The 13,284-nt window shown below is 45.2% G+C and overlaps 1 protein-coding gene across 1 annotated transcript in view; it reads right to left on the bottom strand.

Annotated features, from left to right (window-relative positions):
- SNX30 (sorting nexin family member 30) overlaps positions 1 to 6,621 on the bottom strand; it is a 46,851-nt gene extending 40,230 nt beyond the window's left edge. The window contains exon 1 of the mRNA XM_030511666.1: positions 6,321 to 6,621. Within this exon, the coding sequence (XP_030367526.1) occupies positions 6,321 to 6,482 (162 nt within the window). The 5' untranslated portion in view covers positions 6,483 to 6,621. The remainder of the gene's footprint in view (positions 1 to 6,320) is intronic.
- Between the last annotated feature and the right edge of the window lie 6,663 nt (positions 6,622 to 13,284).

The raw sequence follows: 13,284 nt of genomic DNA, 5'->3' as shown, positions 1-13,284 counted from the left end.
TCAGCAAAATGAAGAACAAGAAAAATGCAGGTGTGATGGGGCAGAGAATCTGATGACAAAGGACACATGTAAGGCTTTCTTTGCCTCAGTGTTTATTGAGATGACTAGCACTCAGGGATCCCAGGCCCCTGAGCACAGTGGGAAAGTCTGAAACAAGGCAAACTCACCATCAGTGAGGGAAGACCAGGTTAGGGAGCATTTCAAAAAACTGGACAGACGTAAACCCATGATGAGACAGAGTCGCAAGTGCTGAGGGAGCTGGATGATGTTACTGTAATGCCACTTTCAATTATCTTATCCTTACTACGGCGACAAGGGGAGATTCCCAAGGATTGGAGGAAACTGAGTGTCACTCCTGTCTTCAGGAAGCGAGATACAGGGAACTACAGGCAGGTCAGCCTCACCTCAACCCCTGGAAAGGTGATTGAGCAAATATTGGAAACCATTTCCAAAGGCACAAAAGACATGGTGATGAGAAGTCACCATGGACTTCAGCGAAGTCATGCTTAACCAACACCTGCTATGAAGAGATGACTCGCCTGCTGGGCTCAAAGGGCTGTGATCCCAGAAAAGACAACTGGAAGGCAGTCATTAGTGGAGTATAGCAGCAGACAGTAAGAGGGCCGCAACTTTTTAACACCTTCATTAATGACCTAAATGATGGGACAGGGTATATCCTCAGAAAGTGTGCCGAGGGTACAGAACTGGGTAGAATACTTGATACATCAGATGGTTGAGCTGTCATTCGGAGGGACCTCAACAGGCTGGAGAAATAGGCTAACAGTACCTCATGAAATTCAACCTGAGAAAATGCGAAGTCCTGTACTTAGCAGGAATAACACCATGTAGCAGCAGTATGTGCTGGGGGCTTTCCTTCTGAAATGCAGAAGGAAAGGAAACTAAAAAAAAAAAACCCAACCACAAAAAAAATCCACACCACACACCAGATACTGGTTGAAAGCTGACCATGAGCCACGAATATGCCTCATGGCAAAGGCGGCCAACAGCCTAGAAAGAAGAATGCTCAGGGGATGTTTATATGGACAAATACCTGATGGGAGGGTCTACAGCAGGTGGTGGCAGACTCTTCTCAGTGGATCCAACAAGAAGAGACATGGGGCACAAATTGAAACGTTGGGAGTTTCACTTAAATGTGAGAAAGAAATTGTACTTTGCAGGTGACTGGAAGCAGGAATAGGTTGTCCAGAGAGATATTCAAAAACCAACTTCACAGCGCCCTGGGCAGCCTGCTCTAGCTAGCCCTGCTCTGAGCCAAGGGCTTGAACTAGAAGATAGCCAGAGATGCCTTCCAACTTTAACTTCTCTGCGTTTGTCAGTTCTGTGTTACTGCAGATTGTAACCAAGATCAACTCATCCACACTGACATTGTTTCACAAGTTCATCAACTTCAGTTTCTGACTTTCTGTAGTCCTCAATCTCTCTAAGACTGAGAATTTACCTCCAGCTTGCTTTAAGAACAATACGCGGTGTTGGTCCAACAGTTCTCATGTAGTCACAGAAGAGGTTTGTAGAAGCTCAGGCAGATCTATTTTAAGCTTTCACATTATACTGCAAACTGGTTTCATCTGGGGGTGGATGAAGTTAAGAGCAATAATTATAAACTAGCAACCAAGGAGGCTGGAAGTAGCTCTCCAGACTCTTGGTATATTTTTTGCTGGAGAGCTGCCAGGCTCCCTTCCAGAATATAAGTGCTAGGTATCAGCACTCCAGCAAACACAACAAGTATAAATACTTGATCAAGTGATAACTCAGGCCTAGGGGCTCACCAGGGTTGTAGTTTGGAAGCAGATGAGCAAGAATGCAAGCAATGGTTTTCAGTTAGTAATCAGAAGTTTGCAGTAGGTGTTTTAACCTTCATGTCCATGAATTAGCAAATTCAAGCTATGTATTTATTGCAAGCCTGGTATTTAATATCAGCTCTGCTTGATATACTGCATGCAAAACAGCTTTAGAGCTCACTTCAGCTGTCTAGTGTTAACAGAGCCAAACACAAGGCATGCGCATCTTCAGAAAAGGAAAGCTGAACAGGTTATTGGTAGCTGGCCACAAGTACACTATCAGGTCATCAGAGATGTCTGAAAGAAGACAAGGGAGTCTGAGCCCTAAGATAGGTGGGATACGAAAGCTTTTGGAGAGCCACGCAAGAAACCAGCACTAGGAGTCAGGACCCTATCAGTTTGCCTTGTCAGTCTCAAGGCAAGCCATAGCAAGAACAGCCAACATCATCCTGTTAAAAAGATACTCTCACAGGTCTAGAAGGTCTACAAGGACCACAGTCACAGGACAGCCTGAGTAAGCCATACAGAACACTTTCTTCCTAATTCTGCACAGCCTGGTACTTCTGACACTGACAGCAGTGTGCTATTAAATCTATACAGTCGCAGTGAAGCTGCATCCTGAGTCTTAGCATACTTATACAACCATTTAGGTACAATCACACAGCAAATGCCATCTACTTCTCGGCTCTGTTCTGAACCCAGAAAACCATTAATAATACCTTTTTGCCTCGGTGTCAAAGTGTTTGTCCTAGTGCACACAGCAGATTTGCTATTAAAAGTGACAAACAAGTGAACTGGAGTCAAGCAGCCACATGCAAGCAGAAGTTTTTGGTTTGGTTTTTTTTTTTTTAAAAAGGGAAAAAAAAGGAAAGAAAGTCTCTCTGACACTTCCCCATTTGCCTTACCCTCCTCTACAAAGGATCTGCACTGAAAAGTAAATCTCAATTAGCTTGTATGCCTTCCCAAAGCTCTGGAAGAGAGCAAGAACTCTTTTTAAATAGCTAACTCTGCAATGGACCCTGTCATGTATCCTGAGGGATCGTTTCCTCCTGCACTTTTCCCTCTCACCACATAGATACATATATATATTAAAAAAAAAAAAAAAAAAAAAAAAAGGTGGTGGGGGCTATTGCTTAGGTTCAGCTTTAGCTGTCTCCTTATTTGGAGGCTAGCAGGGCAAAGCCTTCAAATAAGCTCATAAAAGCTGATGGTGGTCAGGTATCAGGACAAACCATGTTTAATGCAATTAGACTTGAGGGGAACAGAAAGATCATTACAGAAAGATCTGGCCAATACAGAAATGCTTCAGAGACATTTATCTACAACTCAAGTGTTTCATGTTTGCTGCAGAATCACTGTGAAAGCCAAGTACTGAGCCAGAAACGTCCGTTTCATTTAATACATTAGATGTTGCTCAGAAGTCAAGGTTTCCTGGCTCTTAAAAGTGCTCCTCCAAGTCAGGATGAGGATGCTATTTCAGACAATGAAAGCTCTGCAGCCCTTTTCATGAGATTCAAAAAACTTGAAACTAGCCTACTTAGAACCAGGGAAGCCACAGAAAACAGCACAGAAGGTTCTCCTTCCCTTTCCCATGACCTACTGCTCTAGTAGCATTAGCCACTGCTCTTAAACAGCAACCAAAGGTTCATGAGACTTCAAAGTCAGTCAGGGTCTAAGCTACTAGATTACTCCCACATTTGAATCAAAACCCAACAGGAATCATGTAGGCAGTGTTCCTGACTCAGGATAAAGTAGTGTTCTTACTGAGTAGCTCCAAAAAAGCGAAGAAAACAGGCTTTAAAGAAAGCAAATCAGTGATGCCAGAGATTCAACCACTTCAGGCTGCACATCTGTCACAGTGGAAACTGAAGCACTGCTTTATGGGCAGACAATTTCCCTTACTTCTGCACTTTCTCCCCTCAAAGGATTGCTACCTTTATCTTGCAGCTGTGTTTAGGAAGTATTTGCTTAGAGCAGGTAAGAACCACCCAGACAAAGAAAGATATCCACTTCATGGTGATGGGTCAGACATTGCCACAATCCCTCTGCCAGCAAAACATCCTAGTACAGGCCAGGTTATGGACAGTGGTCCTTACAGAAGTGTAATGACTCAGAGGCACTTTGAAGCTTTGTCCCAAACTTCTGCGGTGCTAATCTCCACCAGACTCTCCAGACAGACTCTTGGAAAGGCCAAGGGAGCAGATGAGCAGAGCTCCTATTCAAGAATCAATAAAGAACAGCTGCAGAGCTTTAAGCCCAAGTCAGACTTGAATACTGACCTCCTTCTGTTACCAAACTCTTGGAGCTATCCACACATTGTCAGTCGATTAGTGAGGCAGCCTTTCAAAAGATTAATGACCCACCACCAGAGCTTAAGACCATGAGACATAGTAACCACTTAAACGGCAGTTTTACCTATTTACCTCCACTTACCATACTGACTTTCCAGACAATCCAGTACACAGTGCAAGTGGCTGAAGTTTACTATTGCCTTAAAGTTAAGAACACCAGTTTGTTCACTGAAGTTCTTCACAAACTGGGAAAGAAGTTAGCTCACTTTTTTTTCCTGCCAGTGCATCAGGTATTAAGCAGAAGGGACATCCCTCACACAGTAGAGCTGTTTGACTCCTTCCATCAGAAGGATCAGACGTTTGGCTTTTTCTGCTAATTCAGCTAGAAGGAAAAAAAAAAAAAAGAACTTCTTTCTTCCTACTGGAAATCCTTTTATCCTGCAAGGCTCATTACCCTAGTGCCATTTCCAGGTCAATCACAAAACTGCTCTCAAGTCTAAAAAATTGCTTACCTCAGCCCCTTTTTGCTCTCCCCTTTAGAGTACTTCTCTGATGCAAAGTGCTAGAACAGGACAGTCCTAGAAGATGGACTACACCTGTGTTGCTAGTAGGAAAACTGGGCAAAAACCTTTCCACTGATGAGTAGTTAGCTGAACACAGCCTGAGGCTAGTGAGGTATTTGTGCTTCGAGGTTATTAGGGATGTTGATAAAATTCTTGGACACCTCAAAGCAGTAAAGCAGAGAAGAGCTTGCTTGCGCTCCACAAGCAAAAAAGCTTATTAGTACAGCTGAGGAAAGAAGTTATAGAGTGTGAGCTATTCTTAGAAACAGCGCTTTTCACCAGCTATGTGGATGGACAGTGCTAACAGAGTGAGTACAGCACCACCAGCACACAAAGACCCACAAAAAGCAACTCCTGCTACAGGTTGATCAGACAGCAACCTTGTTACATGAGTAAATCCAATCTATCATAGACAAAAGACTCCACAATTCCTACCCCCATCTTAATCACGTAACCCCCTCTCTCATAGGGCCATCGACACTTTGACAAGTTTCTTAGATGAAGGCATACGTTCACAGAGAGAAGGTAAGCATGGCTTCTTACTTGCACAACACTGGACACATGTTTGAGGAGGGGGCTCTCAACCTGGGCAGGAACAAGTGCTGAATCTGTGAAGCACAGTTACAAGGCAGCAGAAAGCAACACATGGAAGAGGCCTGACGACCCTGACTCATTTCCCTAGAACATGGGAAATACATGCCAGATGCTGCTGGGCAGACCAGCGTTTTTGGAGGCTAGGAGATCTGTTCTGCCCAGAAGCAGCTCCACACTGCCCGGGACAACAGCTATAGGAAGCACTTCTTGCCACTAGTAGGTCTGTAACACCTTGTTCACACACGAACTGCCCCAGAAAAGCTTACTACCGAGCTTCAAGCCGATCTCACCCCTTGCAGCCCTTGCTCCCAGGAAATCCGACCTCAAGACACTTCAGGAACTCTGCCCACAGAGATACCAAGTCCTTACAAGTGTAGTTAACATATCAGCAGTGCCGTGCTGTCACTGCTGCTTTCACATTCAGGAATTATCACATCTAAGGCCCACACACATAGGCAAAGCACTTTATGAAGCCTGCTAATGTCCCGCAGACACATGCCAGAACTAGGGAAGGGAAAGCCGCCACAGATGTTCCTGCAACAGCATCCTTTCCATCTTACACTGCTGTGAAAAAGCGAGCAGGAGCTCAACTATGGGGAGGACAATCACAGGCAAGATGATGGCAAGCTCGGCAGTAAGGAAACAACGGGAGTCCCAAGCCTCCCCTGAGGTCTACAGGAAGGAGACTGTGAGGGAGTTGCAGCAATTCCTGAAGCGTTCAGACACATCTGTAGAGGGTATGAGCCACGGGAAGACAAGATCAGTAAAACCTTGCCTCACGCAGCCACGCTGGTGACAGTGAGAGCACCGGTATTCCAGCTGGTCCCTGGCGGAGAGGGACACGGTGCCTGCAGCCCCCACGCCGGATGCCCTCGCCTCCCCGATTAGCCCCGGGGGTCTTGGAATGGATGTCAGCAGCGCCCAGGGCTTCACTTCCCCGCAGGGAGCCGGGGATGCAGCCGAGGAAGGGGATGTGGCAGAGACACAAACACATACACAACCCTGCTCCCCATGCTCCCTGCAAGGGCAGACACCCCTCCCAACGCCGCGCACCCCCGCTCCCCGGTCCGTACCTTATCGGCGATGCTGCGGGGCAGGAGCAGGTCGGGGCTGGGGGTGAGCGCCGGCCCCATCTCCTCGCTGCTGGACGTGGCCAGGGGATGCGGCATCTCCCGCAGCGACTTGGGCCCGGAGGACGGGAGAGGCTTGGGGGCGCCCGCCGCGCCGCCCGACATCGCGCTGGGACCGGGCAGCGACCGCGGGAAAGGGGGAGCAGAGGCCGCGCCGCTTCGGCGACAAGCTTCGGGGCCGCGGCCGGACCCTGCCCGCCGCCACCGCACTACGAGGCGGAGGAGGAGGCGGAGGAGGCGGAGCAAGAATATCGCCTACCCGCGCCGCCGCGCCCGCCCCTTTACCAGGCACTGTCCGCGCCACCTGCCCCCCGCCCGCTCCGGCCGCTGGCCCCGCCCGCTCCGGCCCCGGTCCCGGCCACAGCCCCTGCCCCGAGCGGCGAGCGGAAGGCGCGGGACTGCCCCCGCGCGGCGGCAGCAGCAGGCAGCAGCGCGCGGGGCTGCGGCGGGCGCAGGCCTCCGGCAGGCCGCGCCGGGACGGGACCGGCAGCGGGGCGGCCCGTGCCAGCCGCCACTCGGGCCCGGGCGGGCCGCTCCCGGCCGCCGGGCGGGGGAGCCCCCGCGCCCTGCCGTGACCGCAGCGCTGCCGTTGGGCGGCCCCGGCCGTGAGTCCCGCTGCGGCGCTCACGTCGGTGTGGAACAGCGGTCAAACGGCAGAACAGCAAACCAGCTCCTCGTCTGCCCCAGCCTCGGGCCGCCGGCTTCAAACTATTCCCGTGTTTGGAGGGAAACTGGGCGGAGGGGTCTCCGCACCGGTCGCGGTGTGGGCATGCGGGTGGCCATCATGTTTGAAAAAGTGAATTTTGAACAAGGTGCACCGAAAAGTTTTACTCTGACCCTGTGCGGAAACAAGTTTTGTATTTTTCCAGTATTTTTCCAGACAGTCTTAAATTCAGGCTTTTCTGATCTGCTGAAAGATTATATCGAGTCCTGCAGAAATGATCCATGCAAATTTGCCTAACGACATGTATCAGTTACAAAAATAAAGGGATTTATCCACAGTAAGAGTGTGAAAAAAGTGTTGATGACTGCTGAATGATTACTAAACAGCAGAAAAATAATAGTCTAGTTTAAGATACTGCCTGAGCCGACAGAGCAGCTATGTTTGTCTGATAAATTCTTCTTTGCAAACAACTGAGCACTGATCAGATGTAGCAGTCACATGCCACTGGGGAGTCACTGTGAGACTGTCACAGTCCCTCCTGGCTGTATATAGGTACCTGAAGATACACGTACGGGTACGTGACCAAAAAGAGCTCGATGCTGTACACGTTTCTGCTCATGTTCCACTTGTCCAGGGCAGGTATCGCCCATTGGAACTGGAAGGGCAGCGCCACTACCTACCGCTCAGCTAGCAGGTTTTACATGTGTGGACCCAGGTGCCACATGGCAGGACTGGCACAGGGCTTTCATTTCAAAAACAAATGCCGTTTACCACAGGAAAATACTATGAGAAAATCACTACTTACTATAAGTAACGAAATGTTATGTTTGAACGCCGGTGACAATCAAAAACCTCAGCCAAGTCCTAGGCCCTAGTGAGAAAAAGACTATGAAATATGCCTTGTTCACTTCACTTAAGAAACAACCACCTATTTATCCGTCAGGAAAAGTTAACAGTGAAAATGAGGCGGCATAAATACATACGCCCCAGCTTTCTTCTAGACTATGCAAATCTGAAATAGAAACTATTGTGACAAAGCAGCTTTGCGTACCTGCCGCACTGCTCAGGAACCAGCTCCCTTCAGCTTTGTGCAAGCATGTATCCCAAAGGCTTATGACTTAACCAAGAGCTCTTCCTGTCTTTTCCCTGAAACATCCTCACCCAGCTGCGTTTCCAACTCAGACCTTTCTCCAAAGGAAGCTTGTCAGGGGTGTTTACACCGACACCACCAACACTTGTTGAAACCTGGGGTCATTCTAGCTCTGTGCAGATACAAATAACCTTCTGTGCACTAAACCTCTTGGGTTGGCAGGCAGCAAGCTGAGGCTAAGACTGCTGCATCCTTGCAGCAAAGACAACCGATGGTACCCAGGCTGCCTGAAAGCCAGCAGCACTGGCAGCAGATTGAGGGTGGGGTTTATCACTACCTGGCACTCATTAGACCTTATCAGAAACACTGCATCCAGTTGCGCACCCCTTAACATAACAAAGACACTGACAAACTGGAGAAGGTTCAGAGGAGGGCACTGAGACGGTGGCTGGAGCACTCGCCCTGCAAGCAGAACCTGCAGGGCCAAGGCTTTTCCAGCCTACAGCAGACATGGCTTCAAGGGCACTTAATTGCAACCCCTGTCACCCCACAGGGAGGGGATGAAAGAGATGGAGCTGGGCTCTTCACAGCAGTGCACAGCAGGAGGACAAGAGACAAAGGGCATAAATTGAAACAGGAAATTCCTGATGGATGTTAGGAAGAACTCTCTCCCTGAGGACAGCCAAGCAGTGGAGCAGCTTGTGGAGAGAGGTGGTGCAGCCTCTACCCTCAGGAGATTTTCAGGACAATCTGATCTGATCTCATCTCTGACTCTCCTTTAAGCAAGAGATTGGACCAGACACCTCCCTACGTCCCTTCCAGCCCGATCGATTCAGATAATGTTTGTTGCTATGGAAGTCGTATGTCTAGTTTCTAAAGTGATGTGAGGCGACCTGTCAATCTCCCTGTATATAAGGATGAAGTTCCCAGCTTCAGTGGTTCACTTACTGGTCTGGCTCCCTGTGAATACATTATCTATGTCCAAGCAATATATGCCTCCTTGTTTACAACTAATCATATCTGTGTTACCTAGATGTTTTCTGCTTGGTGCTAAGTCATGTGTTCCTTACTCTTTTCATATGATAAAATCTACTTAGAAACATTTCAAATAACTAGCTGGATCAGTATAAACAAAATACAGGAATATCTGCACACCTGTAAAGTCAAACTGAAGCTGGTTGGAAAGGGCTCAGAAGACATTAGAAATACTTCTATGCAGGAAAATACACAAACCTGGTGATTATTACAGTGATACTCCTAAATTCTACGATAATTATGTTTAAATTTAAGAATTCTAACACCATAGCATGATATAAAGTCAAGATGGGTAACTGCTGAGTAGGTTTCTTTCCTATATTGATCCCTAGGTCACTTCAACTATAAATGTTCACTACAACTAATTTCTGATAATAACATGTGTTTTCTGAAAACAAATGGACAGGACTGGGGTATCTGTGAATCTCTTAAGGAATAAAGACAGATGTCTATCTAACTCTCACTGCAGTGAGTACTAAGTCTGTAAATACCTGTATAGGCAGCAATCCAGGTTTAACAATGATACATACCTTCAGCAGCAGATGCAAACTATGGTACTAAGAACAAGAACAAAGTCATGTTGGATGGGGCTTTGAGCAACCTGGTCTGGTGGAAGATGTCCCTGCCCATGGCAGGAGGCTTGGAACTAGATCAGATTTAAGGTCCCTTCCAACCCAAACCATTCTAGATTTGATTCTATGAGAAGAGTTTAAAAATCATAAATCGTATCTCAACATATATAAAACTTACTTTAAATTTGTAACCTGAAATATCTGTACAACTGTCTGGCCTTTTCTTTGCTGTCTTCTCTGCAAGTTCACACCACAGGCTGACACGAGTTTCTAGCTTCCTCTTCAGCGACGAGAGAACCTCATTTTTATTTGTTTTTAACATGGAAGATGACAATTTTACGTACTTGATTTCAGTAGCTGGAACTTCAAAATGACAGAAGACTGGGTCTTTTTTTTAAGACTTGCATTTGAAAAATTAGTTAGGAGAAAATTCTTGCACCTTGATTAGAACTAGTCACGCATTATTAATAGAGCCTATAAACAACTCCAAATCTTTTGTGCATGAAGCAAAACAGAAAAAAGGTGCACTGTGTAGCTGACTTCTTGTATGATGTTTTTTCCACACACAAACAGAAAACCTCTAAATGCATCAGCACGTGGGTCATCTGGCTCCAGCAGCAGACACAAGAATGTACAGCCAAACACTGAGAAAGCAGCATCCCATTTTCTAACAGTAGCAGCACTGAAAAAAAATAAATGCCTTAATTTTGCTAACATCACTATTCAAGCACACATTTAAGCTAATGGACAAGCTTTTGCTCCATTAGAAGCCTTCAAAGCTGTCAAGTCTGACGGGGAAGCAAAAAGGAGGATTGTGTGAAGATAGGGCACTTGTGACAGAACATAGAAGTCTGTGCTAAATGTCTATAAAATGAAAAATCAGGCCAACCATGAAGACTCTAACTATGAATACAGTATCTTGAGGCAATTGGATGTAAAGAAGTAATCCACCTAAAATGTTTAAAGGCTCTTCAAAACATTCTAATTTGGTTGGTTGGTGGTGTTTGGTTGGGGTTTTTTTTGTGACAGGCACAATAAATACAGAAATAAAAGGGAGTGTTTAGAATGGATCCATAAAAGTAGCACTGCCAGTTGGAAATAATAGCAGCATTCTGGAAGATCTTGTCTCCTACCAAGGAGACATCCTGCACAGCCCACTTTCCCTTAGAGGGAAAAAAAGAGTAAATTCCTATTTTACCTCAGCTTCATCAAGTGCAAGCAGCCTCTGGTGAACAGAACTGACCATGGCCTTTCTGAAATATTACAGTTTATGATCATTCAGTATCACACCCAATTTAATTCAGCTTTTGTTTATTTAATGAGATAGACAGCTCCATCTACACCAAGATGATGAGAACAGCCAGCCTGAAAACCAGCAATTTTTTGGCTCAAAAAGCAGCATGGCCAGATTAGTGAGGCAATGTTCAAGAAGAGCCTTTTTTAAAAAACTGAAGATTTTGTAATGACATTCCAATAGACATGCTATAAATGCTGTATTTTGTAATTTTTTTATTCTATTATGGTGAAAAAAGAGGAATTTCAAGGAAAATGAAAGTATTCTGATACACAAGAGATTACACTTCATTTCTTTCAAGGGCGACATCCCTTACTGTTTCTGCAACCCAGAGAGGAAATTAATTTACTGATATGAAACTCATCCCAAAGCCAAAGGATCATTTGACTTGAGGCAGGACTGTGTTTTCATAGAGATGCTCAAAAGTTACTACAAAGATCAATTTTCATCACACTTGAACAGAACTGTAGAATTAATGAGTCCCAACCAACCTTTCTGCAGCCAAGCTGTCTTGCTGATGACTCGTCCTCCTTGCCCTGCTACTTCTTCCTTTTCTACCTTTCTCACTTGATCCCCAGCCAAGGACCACTACTTAATTCTTCTTACTAGTGTTAGCTGCGTCAAAGAAGAGTCCATCCGCTAAACCTGTCTGTCTCAAACTGCAGCTTTTCAGAATCACTTACATCCTCAGACCTGGCATGACAACGCAGAGAAATTCATCAGGTAGGATTATCTTCTTAGGCACTGCACCACTCTTCACTCACAGTACTTCTCAGCAGTTAAGGATTACAAGCGTGATGTCTAGGTAAAATGGACTAAAAGTCATCCAAGAGAGAATAATTAAAAGGGGGAGTGGTGAGGGAGGAGAAAGCACATACGACAGTTCTTAACTCACAATGAGAAATAAGAAAAATGGGAAAGAAAACAACGACGACGACGACAAAAAAACCCACCAAAACAAAACATCAGAAGGAGGGGAAGTGCTCAACCAGCATCTTCAGGCAAATAGTGGAAAATCATAGCCATACATGGGAAAGGCAGCAATGTTTCCTTTCCACATTATTAATTAATTAACACAGCTTTAAAGCAAACAGAAAATTAATTAATTAACACAGCTTTAAAGCAAACAGAAAATTCCCTGAGATTGTCAGATGTTTGCTGGTTGCTCAGGTGCTGGTCTGGGTTTTCATTAACACATACAAACACACAGAGACTGGTTTTACCAGGCAAACAATCTAGCTAACCAAGTTCTAAATCTGGACATTACAAGTCTCTAGACACAAATTTGTTCAGTTTTACAAACTGCAAACTTAATGAGGCTTTGAAAAGTAAAAATGCATGGACAGAGAGCAAATTTGGTTAGCAGAACATTACCCATCTCACTGAATTTGTATGCCTAATACTAACGCACATTAAGTTAACTGAATCAACTATAAGTACTGGTTGGATTCTTATACATTCTGTACCCTCTCAAAAATGTGACTTGTTTCTGTATCATCTAGTATAGCTGGCTGCAGCAGACCTTAAAAAATTGTTAACTGCCTTCAAAGTTATGCATGTATTTAGCTGTCCAAGCTAACAGACTAGCATGACATTTAGCACTGTACACTCTGTGTATATTCCTACCAATGTAAATAACTCCATTGTAACTAAAACAACAGTTTTTAATAAGCTCTTTTTGCACTTTAAGCCTGGAGATTGATGAGGTTATGCACATCTAAGACTTGATGGAAGCAGCAGCAGATGAAATCCTCTGCAGTGTACAGGTTTGACTACCAGATCAAAGATCCCCCTTGCCATAAGGAAGTGTCTTCGCTCAGAAATGCATGTTACATACACCACCAAAATCTCAGTAATAAAAAGTTTAATATCCTGCAGTAAAAGCGTATCTACCTAGATACCTTGAACTAACACTTATTAAAAAGAAAAAAAGAAACAAAAACCCAAACCTGATTTTCTGTGTTTATCTTTAAATTTGGTTCTAAATTAAAAGGGCCTTTATTTCATGAAAATCATTCAGTGCATTACAAAAAAGTAGGCAATGTGACTGATTTCTTGGCTAGTCCAAGCTCAGTGTTGTCCTCCTCCCTGTTTGCAGCCTGTTATTTATTGGTTGCAGTTCTTAATAACCGATTTTACTCATGTATGAGAAGTACAGCTGTTAAGGGCCACAGTTTAAATCACTAGTCAGCTTGATCTGAGTCAAACTGAAGTATTTTAACCTCAAGAACATAAAATAAAAGGGTTATCCT

This window comes from Strigops habroptila, chromosome Z, assembly GCF_004027225.2.
Source record: "Strigops habroptila isolate Jane chromosome Z, bStrHab1.2.pri, whole genome shotgun sequence".
Classification (NCBI taxonomy): Eukaryota; Metazoa; Chordata; class Aves; order Psittaciformes; family Psittacidae; genus Strigops; species Strigops habroptila.
Note: the sequence above shows the minus strand (reverse complement) of the source record. Positions and strands in the feature narration are given on the sequence as shown.